Below are 21,484 nucleotides of genomic sequence, written 5' to 3'. Positions count from 1 at the left end.
CCATGTTTCCATCAATGACAACATAGTGAAACCAACCAATTGAGTGTCAATTGCCAACATATGCCACCTTGGATCACTTCACTATTTATGCTATTGACTTGACTGATGAGCTGCCCTTCGTCGATGTTGTTGTTGTGGATGCTACTATTGTCCGTGAGGATTCAATTCCAGTGGCTCCTATTTTGGACTCAACTCTTGGCACCTCCGACTTGCAGATTCGCTCGTGAGGATTCAATTCCAGTGGCTCCTGTTTTGGACTCAACTCTTGGCACCTCCAACTGGCATATTCGCTCATGATGATTCAATTCCACTGGCTCCTGTTTTGGACTCAACACTTGGCACCTTCAAAACTTGCAGATTCGCTCTACACCTACTGCTTCAAATCTTGATGGCACTCCTCTGCAGCAGCCTGCTATTGTTCTGCAACAACCCCTTGTTGTTCTGCAATAGCTAGTTGTTGCCTTGCAGCTGCACTCTCTTGAATCTACTGATGGTACCCAAGGGACGACCTCACAACTAGACCACTCTCTTGACAGTCCCAATGACAATATCGCCTAGACTGTTATTTGTCATAGATGGAGGGGATGTCTTCCCCTACCTCCTCAAACCCCTCCTTGTCAAGGCTCGAGGGTTTCTACCCCTCCTTGATTGGGTTTGGGTTGTTGATGGTTTGTATGGTTTTTGTTGTTGTAAATGTGTTGTTGATAGTCTCTGACTATGTAAAGAGTCAGTGCCCTTATTAACGTTGCTTTTTAATCAAAAAACAATTATTACAATTTGTTCACATTATAATTGTTTTACTTGTTTGAGATAATGTGTTCAAATTATAATTGTTTTAGTTGTTTGAGAGATGCTGTTAAGAGCACAAGATGCGCAAACGAGACTAAACAAAATTCAAGGATAGTTAGGAGACTAAACGAGCCTAAGCCCATTCATTGCATAAAACCACAACAATAATCAAATTAAACTGAATCAGATCATGGAAAAAAAGTGGTCATGCATTTTGTTGAAACAGGCTTTTCTTGTGAAACATAAACAAACCATAATTTCAAATTGCAAGCCAGCATCACAAAGGATGTAACGTGCTAATGTGTAAGCAGATCACCGGAGCACATTAACATCATAAAATTGGTCAGAACTTCAGTGTTCCGCGATAGAGACAATAATTGAAAGTAATCGCTGACTAGCTGGAGACGCACAACCAAGGTTCTAATCTGCATATCATAATCAAAAGGCCCTTAATAAACACATGAAGATCCTGTTCTTTGAACAGGTCATTATCTTACCCAGGAAATTGGCAACATACATGGGCATGTCCACAAACAACCTATATCGTATTTCTCCGAGTTCATTTACCTGCAGCAATCCCCATAAGGATCACCTTTGATAGAAATTGCATTACGTACAAACCACGAGGGCATCAGGTCAATCCAAGCGACATGGAACTTTTCAACAGTATGAATAGAGTTCGTTCCAGCACATCTAAAACCAGCCTAATGTAGATATTTCCGACACATTTGAACAGAAACCATTTGTTATCATTTCCTTACATCAAAGCAGCACACAACAGCATGTAGGCCCATTTTAAACAGTTACAACCTACCATTTTTTGTCTCAAACAAAATGATACCAACCTCCGTGCAATAAGAATTCTAGATCACAACCTGAATGAATTCTAGATACCATATCAAAAGAGTGCTTGAATCTTTTATAGAAACAAAGCATCAGAAAGGTTAAGTCAAAAGTCGTTTGACGTTTCCAATCCAATGTGCACATTGCCAAGGCATTTAAGAAAAATAGTGACACATCATTATTTTAAGGAAGATAGTTACATATTTGACCATAAATCACTGTTTTTCATTTCCTTACATGCCACAATTGAGCATGCAAGGATGTTAAAGCAATTACAACCTCCTGTTTATGTTTCAATGAGAATAATACCATTTTCCATACATAATGGAAATCAAATTTCTTAGTCATAACACAAACAAAAAGATTTGGGAATGAATCCAAGAGAGACCCCTAGATACCATATCCAAAGACAGCTCGGATCCTGTTAAAGATATGCTCCCTCCACCCCCTCTCAGTGTTCTCTACAACTGTAGCATTTCCAAATCTGCAGGCAAACATTCCACAAAGTAAATAAGCAACCTGCAAAAAATTGGCCATAATCAGATTTTAATTTCAGGTTTTAAAAATGATGATCTACCTGTCTTCTTCAGGTATATCAGTCTGCGTCAACTTCACTACTGTAATCCCTACTTCCGGTTCCTCGAGTGTGATTGTAACCTGAAAAAGCAATCAGTTAAATAACCCTCTGTTGACACAAGATCTGTCCTAGGTTTTAACTTTCACGAATTTTGTTTACTCAAAAGCTAAGTCACAATGTTAGAATTCGAATTCGAGTTTGGCAACCATAAAATTCAGATTAAGTTTGGCAAGGGTAAAAAATCGATATTAAATTCACCTTATATGACATTTTTTTTAAATATAAGTAATATATCCAATAAATTATTAAAATAGTTTAACATTCCTAAATAGATTTGGAATCATTATAAAAAGGTGACACATTTATAAAATATAAACCATAAGAAACATGTAAAATCACATTTGTGAATCAAAAGTCAATACTTTCGAACATATAAAAATGATAATAAATATAAATAAATAGATATATGTTTATAAAATTCAACTTAATAAAATATAATATAATATAATTATATTTAGTTTAATTAAATATAGCATTTTAAGATTTATATAATTATATTATTAAAAAATTTAATATATTAATATAATTTATAAGTTTTATAAAATATATTAATAAATGTAGAATATAAAGTATATCGAATTCTAAAACAATAAAACCTAAAACAATCAAATAAATACACGGCCAGACCCAACGGCGGCGGGAGTTCGAGAGTGCTTTAAAATCTTCTCCTGGACACGGCGGCAGCAGCAGCAGTTCAAACTTTTCTCTCAATCTGCCACAAGGTGGGGTGATGAAATTCCCGACTACTCTCAGCATCAGCTATTGCCAGTTCGACTTCTAACTCCAGATTAAATTTTATCAGTCAAGATTGAATTGCGCATTGGATGGGGCCAGAGAGCAGTGTTTTATAAGAAGAATTGGTCGGAAACATTCCAAAACCAGTAAAAAGCACTTACTAAATTTTTACTTCGAACAGTTGTTTCCGTACGAATAAATAGCCGAACTTCAGCAAATTTTTTTATAAATATTTGAAATTCGGCAAAATTCGTTTCAACCATGAAATTCGCCTAATGTTGCGACTTGCTCAAAAGTATCTAAAGCATACTTTCTTGAACTATTATTTCACACAAATATCATAGGCTAAAGAAAACATATATTTAACTCCATAGCGAACTAAAAGCCTGTTAAGTCAACTAATAATAATAAACACTCTCAATCTGCAAGAACATTCAAGAATGAAATTGCCCACACATTTCATATAACTCTTGATAATGTGACAACTAGGGTTATTTGACTGAGCAAGGATGATGTAATGCCACATTTAGTCATTTTTCTGTATTGCACTTACTTTATTCAGCTATAATCATTTGTGTATCTCTGGATTTAAATTTATTTAAATCTGTGTGTTCTTCTTGTAGGCAGCACAAGAGAATTCTGACTAAGCATGCATACATGCTAAATACATATAAATTGTTTGTTTTACAATATCGTGATCACAATAATTGTGTGTTCGTGCATGGCAATTGCTTATGCTTAGAACCTAGGAGTTGAAGTTGTGAACATAGTTACAAAATCTAAATCGGTGATTGGCAGGAAAACCATTTTTATGTCAATGATTTTGACCCAAAAAAACTATGATTAAATTGTGGAAAGAAATGGCATTCACGGTATTTTATGGTCTTTTTTATTTATATTGCAATTTTTTCATTTTTTCTGAAACCCTGCACTTAGTTTTTTACTGTGATTTTTCAAAAACCCTGACTCTAACCCGATATTTTCCTAATTAAATCACGATTAATAGAAAGTGTGTTTATCAGCAGAAAGACTTTTGCTACTAAAACATGGTTTGCCAATTTATTCCCAACAACGCTTTCGCTACCATGGTTGTGACTTGCACTTCCTTGACATACAAGGCCTTAACCCATTTGTAAGCCCAAGTAAAAGGAGGTCTGACTACTTTGAAGTTTGAACTTGATTGAGACCAAGTATTAAAAATTAAGAAGACCACTCAAATAATTAAACGATCAAATTCTAGTTGACAAACAACGTACAATGTCCAGAGAAGAGATGGCCCTCATTTTGGAAGCAACTATTCAGGCAGCAGTTGAAACAGCAACCACCATAACTTTTAGGTTTTTTTAATTCCTGTACATCATCTACACCTTTCATAATTCAGGTATGAGGTACATACCTCCTAGAAATTGGTTGGGCAATGCGAAAAATAGCACAGGACCGATGCACTTACGAGCTTAGCAATTAAAACTTGCATTGTCCATGGTAGTGTCTAACACTGTCTGATACTCTCTCTATTGTCTAGTCATGCATGTTGTGGGTGGGGGCCTAAGGATAACCAAATGACGTGTTCCTGGTTGGGAACATAGAGACAGCACATTCTGGTTGAGCTCTATATGCTGGAGATGACAAACCATAAGAATATTAGCTCTGTATCTTGGGTGTTATAGTGATCCTAAAACACTAAAAATTGCAACATTTTGTATAATTAATTGAGGGGTTCTGTTTCAGAGTTGCTATGATTGTTCCACCCGACATAACCAATAAAACAAATTGCTACTCTGTATGAATCTGTACCTTAGCCCGCTAATGGCAAGAATCATAGTCATAGGACTTTGAGTGCCTATACCATACATGATATTTTTCTCTTTCCATAAGGGTTGATATAACCAAGCCCTTCCCTTATGATAATAACATTGCTCAGACGATTATTATACTCCAGTACACTCCCAGATTGGTCCAGAATGCATCTCTATAATACTTTATAAAATCTGATGAAGTCACTCTTGATCATCAAGCCTGAAAACTCTTCAGAGTTTGTTGGTTCTTGGAAATCTACTTTACACAAAGGTATGAATAAGATCCAAATTGGCATTGTGGCATAGTGATTATAGATGTTCTTCTCGTGATAGTTTAGTAGTAGTTCTATGCTGAAACATTTTTTAGGGGTAATATAAATTGGATGATCTCATTTTGAGCAATTTGCTTCTTTTTCGTGCCCTTTTTTGGAATTTCCTTTCCCTCCAAAAGTGCTCATTTAAAAAACATTTTTATTCAGAACTACAAGAGGCCTTATTATGTCCCAATTATGCAGCCCACTTAATCTAACTCATAATAATATTTAATTTGTTCTTGTACAATGTTACTATTGAATAGTATTACTAAAACCAACTCAAAACATTATTATTAAAATGTTTCCCTAATTTCTCCCTTACCCTATGGGAAATAAAGTAATATGCTTTGGATTTCCCCATTATTTTATTCCTCGAAAGAGGGCATGACACTAAACCCTTCACAAAAGGGCATGACACTAAACACTTCACAAAATTGCTTATCCTCGAGCAATTGCAAATTTAGATGTTCCTAAACCTTGACCCCTTCCCATGTAGTATCTTCAATTGGAAGATTTTTCAACAGTTATGATTTTATTCCCGAGCAATGTCCATGATGACTTCTCCACTAAAGGTGTGATGTGCTATCCAAGTGCCCTTTGAGGCATGAAACACAAAAAATATTGTGACTCCGGCTATACCTGTCAACTCAAGCTCACATGCAACCTCCCCTTTTTCGCCTAATTCAAGTGAACCCATAGAAGTGAGGCATGAGCTTTTCAACCACACTTCTCTTGAGAGAATATTGTCTATATGGTTTTAGTCTCATGAAAATCAATCTCCAATCTCAAAGGTTCGCTCAATGCGACAATGATCTACATATTTTGATTTCAATTCACCTTATCTCTTTTTCATATTTTGATTCGTTTTCATCCACCAACTTTTATTTCAATTCCTTCGATCCTAATTCTTCATCTAATACCATCCTTATGTGGTGCACTTGGCCTCAGCCAACAAATTTATGTATATGTCCCCATAACTCCTTGCAAATCAAACAAAATTTCTTCCTTTTGAAGTCATTTCTGGATTCTTTTGGTTTCCTCGTTCTTGATAGCATATTCAATATAGACTCAAACTCCTTTGATAGACTCTAATGTTTCTTTCCCTGTGTTACATTAAAAACGTTAACGTTTAACCTTGCACACTGGCAAGATAAAAGCTTTGATACCACTATAATGTCTCATTTTAGTATTTTGAAAACCTTACAAAGTTTTAACTTTTTAAGGTTCCTATCTATGCAAGGGCTTCGAACTTCTAAAATATGACAATTAGTACAATACTTACACAACATAATTACAACAGGCTGGTTGCTTATCTTTTAACATAGAATTTTGCTTATTATGAAATGTCTAAATTTACTGATGCAAACAACAATGTATCAAATTTGCTACTAACAAACTACCCTCAAACATTAAGAATATTATTAGGAACATTCAAAATCAAACAACGCTGCTATTATAAATAAAAATACAAGAATTCATACATTGATACAATTTGCTGTCATAAATAATAAATACTTCTCACAATGATAAGGTGCTATATAAATATTGTAGCAAACTGTAGTGGCAGCATTGTGGCTACAAGTACAAAATAGTACCGTAGTGGCAATACTATAGCAAACTAGAAACTAGAAATAAGCTGCAATTACTGATGGTATTTTTCAATAGCTGTTGTAATATTGTAGTACAAAGGGGCTCTACGAATGTCATAAATGGCCTGAAGAAGCAAAACCCACATTGGAAGCTGAACCCTCTTTTAGAGGAGCCCACTGGAATGCCAGGGTTTTGCTTGCATCTCATTTTCCTGTTGTTTCCAAGAACGAAATAAGGCAGCAGACCAATTAGTCAACTGTGCTGTTAATCTCTTACACGTCTCAGTGCTTCAAATTTTTAGCAAGTGCAAATATGATGGATTGGAAAGGCCTTTAGAAGGCATTACGTGATGATCACCCACTATGACCGGTTCCCTTTCAGTCCCACCATGACTGGTTCCTCTTCAGTACCCCTCCTATAATGATGGTTGGTGGCGCGTGTAATACATGCTGGTATTAATCAAGTATATTAGTTCCTTAATTCCATACACATAATGGGGCATGGCATTTTCTTGTTTGGAAAAGCAATGAGACAGTTTGTTTTGCATCTTTCATGGTCTAGTTTTAAACTTGTCGTGGGGCATTTATCGGGTATTCTTGGGTGGTTTCTAGTAATTTTTAGTGGCTTCTTCATGGCCCACAAGCATGTACTGTTGACCAAGGATCCCACGATGAGGAAAAGTCTCAGCACATCATCTGAAGAAGATTTTTAGATGTATTGTTCATACTATTGAATGATAAATCTTGTTTAGAGCATTTTAGGGAAACAAGAGTTGTCAGACAGGAATTCTTCCCACTCTTAAGAAATGATTTTGGCAAATTTCTTGAAAAAATTCAGTAGATCAATGCCATCTAGAGTTCAGCGGATGCTTAGAGCTACTGCTGCTGGTTCCAGAAAATGCAACAATTCATGAGGATGTGCCCTTGGATTCACCAGCTGCATTGGCCCCAGTCAATCAGATGGCTAAGATTGAGAATGAGGAAGGGAAAGATTTGAAGTTATTAAGACTGGGTTGCTGGATGACATTATGGACCTGGACTGCCTTATGGTTTTCTGCTAGGATATGTGAATGGTTGTTAAGTACCTCCATGACTTGCATCGCAAAGGAAAATTGGAGGATTCAAGCAGATTTAATTTGCAAGCCTTGGGAGGTATTAATCTGGTGCAAGCTGCAAAGAGGGCAGAATTTACTCAAGGTGTACAGTTTTAAGGCTTAGAGGATCCAGACAGCTACAGTGAGGCAACGGAGAAGGCAGTGGTTGTGGCAAGTAGTGACATACCTAGCCATGCATACAAGCACTGCAGGGAGGCACCTGGTGTCCCAAAGTAGCTCCTTGGGAATCTCAACCCTCCATCACCTTGCTTTGATGTCCCACCACACCCCTTTTAGGGCAGTTCATGCAGGTCATTATAGTTTATGGTTTGACATGTATTTCTAGTTTTCAGTGCAGGCTGGGCCTTTCAATTGATCCCCAGATCGTTTTCTATAAAAAAAGATTATACCCGGCTGTTGTATTATTCAAGCTGAACCACATAGAAGCCCCATACTTGAATGGTACAGTAGACTTGATATCTTACTCCATGACTACAGCAGAGTTCCATGGATTAGATTAAAGACTCTAAAAAGATGCCTCCAGTGGAAACTAGGTTATGATTAGTGTCTTCGTTGGGAAATGTAATTGGCATGCTCTTCCCAGGATATTCTGTAACCCGTACTTTTTCATTGTGAAATGGACAGTGAAGGACAGAATTTCATTGCAAGGTTTCTAAATTTTGTACATTCTATCATATTGTGAAATAAAAAAGTGTATGAAAACATGTCTGTTGTGCGGTTTCTAAACCCTGTACCTTCTCTCATCATGTAATGGAAGCTTTGGCAACGTGTACTTTGAATTCTATTTGCATTCTGAAAACCTCCATCATTGTTAATCCTGTAACATAAACTGACAATGAAGATACACCTCATGAAGGATAATTAAGTTATCATGCATACATAGGGAATTTGACATGGAACATATGTTGGCATGGTTATGGGATTTAGCTTTAATTATGTATAAATATAGCTTTGTATTCAATAGACATAACACATAAAGATAGAATACATATCACCAACAAGGAGAATTTGGGTAAGGTTGCTACAGAACATGTTGATATGAGAATGCTACATTCAGTGGACCTAAAGAATCTACTTCTGTGGGTCTCAAACTAATAATAATACTTGTTGGTAAGTTCCAGATAAGAAGTTCTCCATGTGGTTCCTTCTGCCCACACAGATGAATCTGTGGAATTGAGCAATGCAGACACCAGTTAGTGAAAAAAATTTACAACTGAATTTAGATGTCAATCCTTCAATAAAAAGAATCAAAACATTATAAAAATCTAGAAACTTAGAATATAGCATATTCCAGTTTCATCTGTTTTGAGTACAACATGTATGAGATTGGGTAAGCCTTGTAAATTAATGTGAACTCTGTGGTCACCAACAATTATGTAGAAGACTTGAGAAGCAAACATCTCTCTACCAAGAAGATAATGTTGGTCATGCTTAAGGGAAACATTAGCACTCCAAGAGCGAAATGCTACTCATAACACCTGTATCCTTTTCTTTTTTACTCACGGTTGATTGTATGTTGGAAGTATAATGGTGGTCTCCTCTTCTTAGATGTCCTCCAAATGGAGGAATTTTCTTTCTTCTGCTTGTTTTAAAGGGAGGTATGAAGCAAGGTAAAAGACACTTGGCTATAGTTTTTAAGAAGAATAGTTTCAAGGGCAAACAGATAGCACAGGTTTCTGCCAACCTAGGTTGTGGACAAGCTTACTGATAAAGACCTAAGGAATTAACATAAACAGCTTCAACAATCAAATCCATCTACCAAAGAATTTTAAACAGGAAAACTGAAATTTTGAAATGGAACAACAGCAAGCCTACTTTCTGTTGTTTGTAACTAGGAAAGAGGGTTCGGATTGCCCTAAGGCAACATCTGAACCCCTTCCCTTAAGTATAACGTGGAGGACTGGCCCTAAAAGATTAACGTGCCCCTAAACAAAGACCAGCCCTATTTACCATGCCACATTAATAACTTGGCGCCAAAATGAATATGTAAAACAAAGCCAACTTAGAGGTTATGTGGGTTAAATGATCATATAAATAATGATCATTTACCAAACACAAACACACAATCTTATTTCCTCTTGCAAAGCAAAATACCTCTGCAACTAAGTGTGCGAAATTGAGAAATAAATTGGGCGAACTTATCCAAGAAGGTCAAAGGCATTTGATGTTCCAGATTTCTGTTAGAGAGCAGATTTAATGCAGACTTGGAGTAATTAGAAGGGCAGATCTGACCATTAAAAGATGCAGATCTGATAAGAGGTTGAAGGTTTCAGCTAAGTATTGTATTGGTACAATTCAGATTGAATACATAATCTGACCTGTGGGTCTTTAGTGCTGGGTTTTTCCTCCTTGGAGGTTTTCCCAGGGTATTTGTATTTGTCTCTTATACACTTACTTTCATTCTGTCATTTACTTTACTTAATATTAGCAAACAATTAAATACTGATAATCTGATTACTAATCTGGGTTACAAAATTTAACACTTTCAGCATTGCAAAACAAGCTCAAACAAGTTTAAGTCATCAAAGGATCATTTTTGAGCCAAAAGTGTGTAGTAATATCTACAGCAATCAGTGTTTATTTAGACCAGTAAATTAGAGAGACAAGTAGATCCAATTTGACAAGGATTAACAAGTGTAACAAAGAATAGTTTGTGAGGCTTAATTTACTATTTATTATTTTTCGCTTTCCAGCGGTGGGCCTACAAGACATCAAATAATTGTACTGGCATCCTCCTCTAAATCCTTAAATCAGATTTTACAAAACTCTCTAACCTTGAAATTTATTTATTTTTGTTATATTAATTAGGTGTTTGTGTGATGGGCCTATAAGACATCATATATTTGTACTGTTATCATCCTCTAAATTCCTAACACGCACTTTTCGAGAATTTTCTTTACTTGAAATTTATTTCTTATTTTATTATTTAGTTGTTTCCAACAACATTTCCCTATTTCAATTGGCTTTTGGTTCTCACATTTCTCATGGCAGTTTCATTGTCACATTCTTGAGTTCACACAATTTACAAATGAACAAAAGGTCATGCATCGCATTGGCAGATATATTCAGTTATGTTGGATGAATGTTCAGTTTATGTGGATTCAGTTCTGTCAAGTCCTCCAAAATCCTAGCAGACCCCATCTCTGTTTAAAGTAAGAAAGAAAGATTAGTGAACTGGCAAGTATTAGAACCAACAATAAGTTGCCCAAACTACTAGGGAACGAAGCGGGGTTTGGAAAAAACGCGATGTCTCTGCCATGCACTTCTGTAGTTAGGGTTTCTGCTGGAGCTCATCATTGAGGCTCAGATCCTAATCCTTGACGGTATAATGGTATAATGGTGGAGCAGATCAATCTTCCGGTGCTTTGGGTGTTGGACGTTCTTGGCCTGTGCCGACCAATAGGGCAGCAGTTGGTGTTAGAAATGGGAGTGACAGTAGGTCTAGCTACATTAACACAGTTAGAAGAGGCGTTCACCCGAATGATGCTCAGGCTGTATGGGGAAGGATGAATGAAAAAGCGCATAAGTTGCAAGAAAGCTTTAGAGAAGGGGGGGCTGAGGGCGGCCAAAATAATGGCGGGTATAAAAGTGATTTTCAGGGTGTCCCAGCTGTAGAGAGACCACAATTTGTCTGGGGGCAGATATAGTAAGTGAAGCTAGAGAAAATGAGAAATGCTTCTCCAAGTTGGGCTTGATTGGAAGATTCAAGGGTATGGCCGAGCTTGGGCGACTTCACACTTGGATCACTAGGTTTTGGAATCCCATTCATGAAGGGGATGTCCAAATCTTCCCGAAAGCGAGAGATTTTTTGTGGTTGTTTTTGACAGTGATCAGGACAGGAAGAAGATCCTCTTAGAGTACCAATGGAGTTGGGAGGACAAGTATTTGCTTCTACTGAAACCGTGTTATCTGACTTTCAACCCTACCACAGAATCCTTCAACAAAACTCCAACATGGTTAACACTTCCGTACCTTCCTTTGCAATTCTAGTTTCAATCTTGTTTTAAAGTTATTGGAGACTCTTTGGGCAAATTTTGGGGGGTGGATGTGGGTTGATTAGGGTTTCAGCACACAACCTTTGCCCGTATTTTGGTAAAAATGGATTTGAAGAAAGGTTTTCCCGCTGATGGAGAGGGAAGTTAGCTGCAACTTGTGGATTATGAGGGCATCCCTTTTAGATGCCGTAATTGTTTCCAGATGGGATATAATGCTGCAAAATGTGAAAAGAGATAAATCATACAAACAAGGAATGTGGTGGAAGGAAGTTTCGGAGAAGCATTATGTGGTGGAAAATGGAAGCCAAAATGTTTCCCCAAGAAATTTAAGTGAGAAGGGTGCTGTTCATGACTCGCAGTACAAAGACACCTTAACACAATGTAAAGGCCCTTCGTCTTCCATGCCCTTGGGTGACTCGGGGACTTTGCCTACTCGTAGCATTGATAATGGTAGTAGAGATGGCATGGAAGTTAATGGCAGCAATTTGGATTAGAGGGCAAAAACATAGCTCAAAGGCTGAGCAGTCTGATGGATTGGAGAAAATTGAAAAACAAGTTTGTACAAGTAGCACGGATGAGAGAGGGAGGACTTTTGTGAAAGAATCCAAGGTGGAGATGCCAAAATTAGGTAGACAAGAGGAAGGACAGTCAGAGGTGAAGAGGAAGAGAGATAAGAAAGAAAAGGAGGAAGCTTCCTTCAATATGCTTCTCCACTCACATGAGAAGGGCTGAGTAAAAATCAGTGAATGACTGTGGACCTGTTGATGGGTCTTTCTATTTGGTGCCTTGTTGGTCAGGGGAGGTGGTTCCCTGGATGTAGCCGCACCTGGTTCAGGCCAGGTTAAATCCCGATATATTCAATATAAGTAAACAAATTTTACTGATCAAAATAAAAATAAGTCTTGGAACCAACAATGCCAGAATCCTGCTCAACATTTTAGCGCTAATACTAATAATCTTTTGTCTTCATGAGCAGAGTAAATTCCTTATATTCATTTAAAGCAAGATCTTATCAGCTTCCTTTCAGTGTATGATGTCTTGGAGAACACAAGCATAAGTGATTAAGAAAATCATAAAAACAATCATCTTCAGTCACAAATAGGCTCAAAAGAACACTATTGTTTAGGTCCTTGTGTGATATGCTCTGAGAGAGAGTGCTATCATTAACTCTCCTTGCTCTCTCAGATGGTTGATAAGGATGTCTGTACATTATGATAGTATCAAATTGAGTCCCATTGATAAATCCCCCTTTAGGTAGTGGAAAAAAATTGAAAAGAAAGATTTTCCCTAGGATCAGATCATCAAGGTCCTGATTTTAACATGGACTAAACTCAGAATAAGTCTCACCAGTTTACTAGATTATCACTGTGGAAAGCAATCTTTACAGCCTTCAGAATATCTCAAATCATTGGTGTTGCTTTTGTCTATGCTGATAGTGACTATTATGACAAATCCTAGCCACATATCCACTGTTAGGAATGCCTTGAATGAGAATTACAATTGAAAGCCCAATGAATCCAATCAACAGTAGGAAGTTCTAATATGACATTTTATTGCAACATATATAATGAATTTAACTTCAAGGGTTTTTGTTCCTACAAGCAGAAAAGGTACTGCCATATTTAAATTCTAAGAGATGGCATGACATAAAACTAAGCAGCCATATACATAGGCTCGCAGCAAACTAAGAGCTCGGCATTTCTACTAACATAGAGTGAAACCCAGCTCAAAAGAAGACATGCCAATTTACTAAGCAAGGGACATTTTAAGACAAAATCAGAGACACACTCCTATATAGGACCTTATTTTTCCAGCACAAGTGACCCATGAAAATCCTGTAGAAGGATAACAAATTCAGTCCACTACCCAAAATTCAAAGCAATGACTTTTATGGACAGAACTGTGAGCGTCCGATAACAGGACTGAATGTTTGCAGCACCAGCTCAAATACTTTTGTGGAGTAATTCTGCACAATGAAGAAATCTTTTTTTGCTACCTAAATCCTTCATCATAATTTAAAATTTAATCTGCATAGTCCTACAATTAAACAGCAAAGAAATTCAAACTTCATTTTTCATAAGACCACTTTCTTATCAAATGCTCCTAAAGAAAATCATCACAGCCCTCCTGTGGAGACCCTAAGTTTAAGTTTCCCAAAATCTCAAACCCTAAATCCTATGACAAAAATAACCCATCTTTAAACAAGCCTACAATTGAAGCCTACATAAATTCCCAACTTTATCATCGTTTGCAGCCATACAAAATGAGAATCCATTAGCAGCACAAAAATTTGGTTGAAAGGTTTATTACAACTTAATAGATTAATTATGAATTTATAAACACAAAATAATAAATTTAAAACAATGCCCGGAACGAATTAAGGGGACTAAATGAGAAATTACCATTGAATAGAGCCCATCGGGCCAGCTTCCAGATCTCCACTTCTGAACAATAAGCTTATCCTGCTGGAGCTCCTGATTGACACCCATAATAGCCCCATTAAAGACAGAAAACTCACCACCAACTTCTCTGCTAATCTTTGCATTACTCTGTGTAAAGCCCTTCCATCTATTCTCATCCATAAGCACTTCATAAATATCCCTCGCCCTGCAATTGAACTTCTCAGTAACTCTAATAGTCTTAAACCCCTCCTTGGTAGGCTCCGTCTTCTTTACTGGCTTGGCTGGCCCTGCAGAAACAGATACAGGTGCAGTTGTTGATGTGGGTGCAGGCGTGGATGTGGATACAGGTGTGGATTTGGACTGTGAGAGCTTTGACTCGAGTTCATCCTTGGCTGGTCCACCAGCAGTCATATGCTCCACGTATTTCCTCACCTGTTGATAGGTAGATATTAATGCAGCAGGGAATCCTCAAACGACATAACCGTTATTTCATTTCAAAGCTTCTAATATTTAACAAAATAATAACATTGGAAAAGAAATAAAATGTTGTATTAATATCCAGCAAAACTAAGTGGGTCAATGGACTCAAAATTACATCTCAAAACGATATTAAACAATTTGAATCATTAAATTTCCACAGTCCATAATATACACTATTTTCTTCTCGATTCAACTGTGTAGATTTTTTAAGTGCCAACATTTTGGATCAAACTCTATGATCCATCATCAGGGACGGAAAGCATGAGAAGAGAGCAAACTACATAGAGTTAAATGATGGATCATGCTTTCTTGCTCTCTTCTCATGCTTTCTTGCCCTTATGATGGATCATAGAGTTTGCTCCAATATGTTGGAGCTAAAAAAATCTACACAATTGAATGCACAATAATCTCAGTGAATATTAGACAAGTTAAATGTAACTAGTTTCAATAGGGAATAAACTCACCTGTGCCAATACGACTGGCTTTCCCCGGTCAACAAATGCCTGCCGCAATTTCTCTGCAACGGGACCTTCATCCTTGACAGAAACCCTGATCTCAGGGTCCTCACCAGCATTCTCATCGGCGATATAAGGGAAGTGCAGTGTGCCCTCGGCGACACCTGTTGGAGGTTCCTTAGTCTCCCCACTCCATGAAACTGTGAGACTGATCTCATAGCCCGGAATGACCTTTCCCTGTGTAGTGATAGTAGGTAAATTTAAACATTCTCGCAGTAGTATCTTAATACTTCAAATTATAAATGAAGTTAATTTTACAACACCATTAAACTATAATTATTCCCTGAGTTAATAGAATATATAAATGCACTCTTCCTCAATCTCCTTAACCTTTTAAAGCCTTCAGCTGGACTTATAAAACCTTTAGGCACTTGTCTAGCACAAGTCAGAAGAAATTCCATCAGTTTCAAGACACTCAAACTAGACAGAGAAAATTTATTTCAAAACTATATACTCAAGTATTGAAGCCTTAAGGCTTTCGAAAAGAAGCCCAATGAGGAGAGTCGATTATAAGGTAACAGCTAAAAATAACATCCCCATTCAACTTCTTGTTGTATAAAGCACACAGCAAAAAACAAGACAGTATATTTGAGAAAGAAAAAGTATTCCAAAACTAGATATTCAAGTAGCAAAGCATCAGGGCTTTCAAAAAGGAGCTTCGTGTCCAAACACTAAGAGACAATATTAAATATTGAGATCGGGTGACAACTCCCGCCGAACTTGATGTAAACCAGGACATTTGCGTTTTGTGGGAGACCACTTATTTCAAAACTCTATACTGAAGTGATAAAAAGAATCAGAACCTTCAAATAGAAATTACATGTTCAAATGCCACAGGTGCATGGTGGTATATTCAAATTAGATAACATTCCCTTTAAATCACTATAGAGAGCATTCAGCAACAAACAGAGGCAATTGGAGGCTCGAAAAAACTTTTTAAAAACCATATTGTCAAATTATAAAGCATTAGGGATTTCAAAGAGAATCTCCATGTTCAGATACAGAAGGGAGGGAGGAAAGAACATTTTAAAACAAAATGCTCGAGTTGTAAAGCAATAGGTATTTCAAAGAGGAGCTCCATGTTCAAATACAGAGGGCAAATGATAACATAATGAAGTTAGATAACATCCCTGCCTGATTCTTCATATGTAGCACGCAGCAAGAAACCAAGACAGAGAAGAGTCGCTATTTGAGGGATAATAATTATTTTGCAACTAAATAGTAATACTCAAGTTATAAAGCATCATTCAGGACTTTGAAGGAATTATAACATACTTGAAAAACAGATAACACAATTCACTGCACGGGGCATACGGGAATAAATCAAGGCATACTGGCATACCCGAGAGAATCAAAGCATACTGGCATACCCGAGAGAATCAAGCCAAAATAACTTTGATCAAAATAGATCTGTCTTTTAGCAAATCCAGAGCAAACATTGACCACCCGAGATCAATAAACAAGCCATGAATACACAAAATTTAAATAAATAGCCAAATGTATTTATCTCAAACAGTGGACTTCCAAATATTAGACCCAGGAGACATGGAGCGCCGAAATTGAGTAAAATATAATGTCTAACATGCTGGTGCGCCGTAACCAACCTACCTTTCACAAAACATCCATACCAAGTTCACCGACAAAATGAGATATTTGCACAATTTGCAAGTGACAAAAATGAAAAAGCAATCTTTAAATGTGGATAGGTGGTGCATTGCTGTGTATCTGACCTTGCGGATGTTAACATAAGCCTCCCCTTCGATCTTTTCGACGGCGGTGATTTTGATGGAAAGGGCTTCTTCGTCAAGGACTGTAAGGCTATCGAGAAGTTGAGCGAGGCGCGTTTTGGACCACTGCAAGCAATCTTTCTCGGACCAGTGCCAGTTGTGAACGTTGGTGCCGTCAGGTCTCTCCTGGACTATCCAGCGTTTATCGCCCTCTCCCAATTTCGCCATGCCTCTCTTGCCCAGTCAACGAACGGGTTAAATGATAAGCCTGCTATTTATGAATTCACTGAATAAGAATGCGCGTTCCCTAACCTGGTCGATTCGCCTGGGTGTGTCACCGTGCTTCAGAAGCCCACCTCTCTGGTTTCTTGATTACCCTCCTGTTGAAGTTATTCGTGGAATGTGGATGGTAATATCCGCGTACCGATCTTTCTAGAATTTGGTCGAAGGCACCTCCCCGCTTTATTCAAAATCATTTATAGGGTATACGCAGTGAGTGATAGTTGTAATGGGGAAAACTGCACACCTACACACTTTTCCCCATGTTTTATGTTTTGTGCTCTTGTAGATGAGTCGATTGGAAATTGATATGCAAAAGAGAGTTTTTATTTTTACTTTGTATTGTAGAAAATTCAACCTATAGAGTTAGGGTAGAGAATAATTTGAAATCGATCTTATTGTTTTGGACGAGTATAGTTACAAATATGTATATTAAACAAGTGTCACATAGTAATTTTATAATTAATTATAATTGTAATATTAAATATAATTATAATTTTGGTTTTAATAAATTAAATATATTTTAATTATTTATTAAATTAAATAATTAATTTTTAATTTAATTTATATAATTATTAATTATTAATATTTAGAAGATAATTTTCGGTTTGTTAATGGGTCTTGTCGAGTTAACTTGATTTCGAATAAATCTTTGAAGGTGGAATGGTCTAAGCCAAAGATAGGGTGATACAAAATCAATTTTGATGGGGCTTCCAAGGGTAACCTCGGTCCTTCAGGAGTTGGGTTTGTGGCCTAGGATTGGGAAGGAAATATAGTTGTGGTTGGTGCAACTAAGTTGGTGAAGGACACAAATAATGAAGTCGAGGCACAAGTCGTGATTGAGAGTCTGAAAATGGCAAAAAGTTTGTGTTTGCAAAACATTCACCTTGAAGGTGATTCACAAATAATTATCAATGCAATTAATAAAGGGGAGACTCATGCTTGGAAACTAAATAAATTTGTATCCATAGCCAAGTCCATTTTAGATACTTTTGAGGATTATGAAGTAAGTCATGCGGTATGCTCAGGAAATGAGCTAGCAGACAAGTTGTTGAACTGGGCGCTTTCTTTGAATGGTGAAGGGAGGAGTATGATAGAGGATTTCAAGGATCTCAATCTTGGATTTAGTATGTAAAAGTATGTTGTCATCTTCAAGGAGTATTTATGATTTGGCGAGGCGCCAGTCAGATGTGACAAGGGTTGGCTTGGGGATTTTTAAATCTCGTGAAGATAGCAATGTGGAGAGCAGTTGAAACAATGGGTGGCGAGTTTCCCAAATAATGGAGTCTACTTTTTGTCTCGTCAGGTCCCTAGACAATAGCTAGCCTTCATGGGATGGATTTCTGAGAAGACGCTAAAGGGATTGTTTAAGTTTGAAGAGGAGAATTTCTTGCAAATATTGGAAGTACTCTTTGGCGAGGAGTTCTTGACAATGAAGCATAGGTACAAGACTAGCATTGGCATAGTATTAATGTTGGTGTCTTGGGGACTCGAGATGGGCAATAAGGAAGAAGTGGAGTGGGTGACGAAAGGGTGTGTTGATGACGACTAGCTCTACGGGCTATAATCAGTGCTTGGTCGATCCATTTTGGGTGTTGGAAATCTTCCTACAGAGGTGGAGCAACGGTTATCGAAGGAGACATCATGTAACAATTGTTGCCTTTCATCTGATGGCTGAAGGGGATGAACAGAGATGAGCATAGGGCCAAAGCTTACGCCGGGTGGGACTCTCTAAAGTTCTTCATCCATGAAAAGGAACGTGAGTGCATGAAAGGAAAGAAAAATGTTGAGGAAGTAAAGGAGACTGAGACGGGGTCGAGCTCAAGGATTATTGAGTCAATGGACTACTAAAAGTTGTGAGGAAAAAACAGTATTTTTTGGAATTTTTAGTGAAAGTTGTGTAGTTTTTTTTAAAATTGTATAAGTTTATGTTTCAAAAACTTTTAGAATAGGGGTAGATGACTTTGGGTTAATGGTGGAAAGTTGTTTGTTAAAAATGTCGATGGGTATATAGTTATAGTATATTTCAAGGAGTGAATACATTGTGGAACAGAAGTGCAGATTTGGGTGAATATAGTTGTTATAGCAATGACTAGTATATGGGGAAGAACAATTTTTAAGATAATGTTTGGAATTTTGATTTAATGGTGGCGAATTAGATATGTACTTTGTTTCTAATATATTGATAAAAATCTCATTATTATCGACCAAAAAAAATAAAATTAGAAGATAATTTTGAATGAAAATTTTAAAACTAAAAATAATGTAAATAATATAATATATTGTAATATTTAGTAGTCATACTTATAGAGAGGTCAATATGGAGGTAGAGTCGTTAGTTAAAATGTCTATCAAAGGACCTTAAAAAGCACATATGAAATAAATTGACACGATGAGGGCAATCATGAATTCAAAAGGGTTTATTAATTTCGCATCCCTCATGGTTTTGGCAAAGGGACAACTAGCATATACAAACTCTCTAGCTTGCCACACTAGAATGCCCACGACATGTGTAAAATCAAACAAAAGATTTCAAGAATATTAAGAAGAACCACAACAATGCCTAAGAAATAATTGACAAGTTCATTTCGAGGATCCTCTCTAATAGGGCTTCTAGCAGCTCATGTAGAAAGAAGGGAGAGAGATTTATTAATGTTGGGTCTCAAATGGGAGGAAACCAAAATTGTGTTCTTAGGACAATTTTTCTAGCATGTCAATAATGGATACACTAATTACATTGGTGAGTGCCAAAAGGCAAATGACTTTTGTCAAGAAAATTTTGAAACACGAGCTAAAAATGGTCTTTAAGACTTGTCATGGATGGTGTAAGATGGTGGTTAAAAGGGTTCTTGGTATGAATTTTTGTTAGAGTTATCTTGTATTAGCTAATAATTATTTATTTAATTATTAGTCTATTATACTCTACGCTTAAGCTAAACTTGGGCATTTAATAATATTGTAGGTATTTAATAATACTCTGTATCCCGTTAGGGTTTCTTTAGGGTTGCACGTCTTTAGGGTTTCTATTCTCCTATCATAAGGATTGTATTGTAACTTTTATTTTTCAATTCCCTCTCTGAAATGATAATCGTTTCTTTAGAGCCTTTTTTTGTGTTTTGTCTCCAATCTTCTCTTGTGATAGGTATTTTGCTTGCAGATGCTCTTGGGATCTCAGAAGTTGTACTTTCTCAACTTCTTCATGGTATCAAAGCCATCATCTGCTGCTGCTGCTTGTTCTTGATTTCTTTTTCGAAGATTTTCTCTGGAGGCAAGGGTTTCAGTTCTTTTTCAGAGTTTTTAGTTTGGATCTGGGGTATCTTTTTTGTTTTTGGGCATTTTGAGCTCAAAAGGACCTCACCATTGAGCTCAAAACACCCAAAAACCCCCATTTTCATAAAAAAAAATTGTCCAGTTTGGACAACTTTAGCTCTGAGAATTTTTTTTGAGTTTGGCCCTTACAAGCACGTTTTTCGAGAATTATTTTTTTACCCTCTTTATGCCCTACAAGAGGGTTTTTTTCTTTTTGCCATACTTGGGCAAACGGAGTCGGATTTTCGAAAATGAATAGGCGTCGGAAAGCTCTTTTCGAGCCCTGCTCAAATCTGGTGGTGAGATTTACTGATTTTTTCATTTGGTACCTATTTTTTGCCGTCCAATTCAACGCTCTTTTCTACACTCCAGGAGCCATAAATTGGGCAAACGGACTCCATTTTTGAAAAACGAATAGGCGTCAGAAAGGTCTTGGAGAGTTCTTCCTCTTCTACTAGGAAAGGACATGCTCTTTCTGCATGAGCTATTCCTTCTGCATCCACTTGGATTATTGATTCTGGGGCTTCTCACCACATGACACACTCGCTGCAGCTTGTTACCTCACTTGCTCACAGTATCTTTACGGATTACAGTTGGTGACTTAGCACAACTTTCAGTTTCAGGTTCAAGTTTTGTTTCGTTGACAAGTGGTTGTTTTTAGGATGTTCTTTTGGTTCCTGACATTTCTACGAACCTCCTCTCTGTTTATCAGATTTATCATTCTGGCTTTGGTAAAATCGTTGAGTTCTCACCACATGATGTGGTTATTCGACAGCTCCATGATCTTGATTTGGTTATGGCTACCAGTAGTGTTGATCCTGATTCTCGATTTGATGGCTTTGAGAGTCTAGATGGTTCAGGTGTTTCTCTTATAGCACATGCAGATTCAGTGAGCAGATTATGGCATGAGCGTTTTGGCCATGTCAACTACATATACTTACAACAGATGAGCACACAGG

At 37.1% G+C, this 21,484-nt stretch overlaps 1 protein-coding gene across 1 annotated transcript; it reads right to left on the bottom strand.

The window, feature by feature from the left end:
• Positions 1-1,680: 1,680 nt before the first annotated feature.
• Positions 1,681-17,521, bottom strand: LOC131039072 (uncharacterized). Its single transcript, XM_057971718.2, has 5 exons — positions 16,941-17,521; positions 15,160-15,387; positions 14,216-14,647; positions 2,210-2,289; positions 1,681-2,116 (listed from the first exon to the last, which is right to left on the bottom strand). Exons 1-5 carry the CDS (start codon positions 17,163-17,165, stop codon positions 2,023-2,025), a joined length of 1,059 nt encoding a protein of 352 aa, XP_057827701.1. The 5' UTR covers positions 17,166-17,521; the 3' UTR covers positions 1,681-2,022.
• Positions 17,522-21,484: the final 3,963 nt, after the last annotated feature.

The sequence above is a fragment of the Cryptomeria japonica genome, chromosome 6 (genome assembly GCF_030272615.1).
Source record: "Cryptomeria japonica chromosome 6, Sugi_1.0, whole genome shotgun sequence".
Classification (NCBI taxonomy): Eukaryota; Viridiplantae; Streptophyta; class Pinopsida; order Cupressales; family Cupressaceae; genus Cryptomeria; species Cryptomeria japonica.
This window is presented reverse-complemented; position numbering and strand designations above follow the sequence as displayed.

Excerpts from the sequence above, each read along its gene's own strand:
- LOC131039072 (XM_057971718.2), bottom strand. The coding sequence starts at position 17,165 with ATGGCGAAATTGGGAGAGGGCGATAAACGCTGGATAGTCCAGGAGAGA. Across the intron at positions 2,290-14,215 it reads CCGATGGGCTCTATTCAATG|GTTACAATCACACTCGAGGA; the intron begins GTAATTTCTCAT and ends TTGCTTTTTCAG. Across the intron at positions 2,117-2,209 it reads GATATACCTGAAGAAGACAG|ATTTGGAAATGCTACAGTTG; the intron begins GTAGATCATCAT and ends GTTTGCCTGCAG.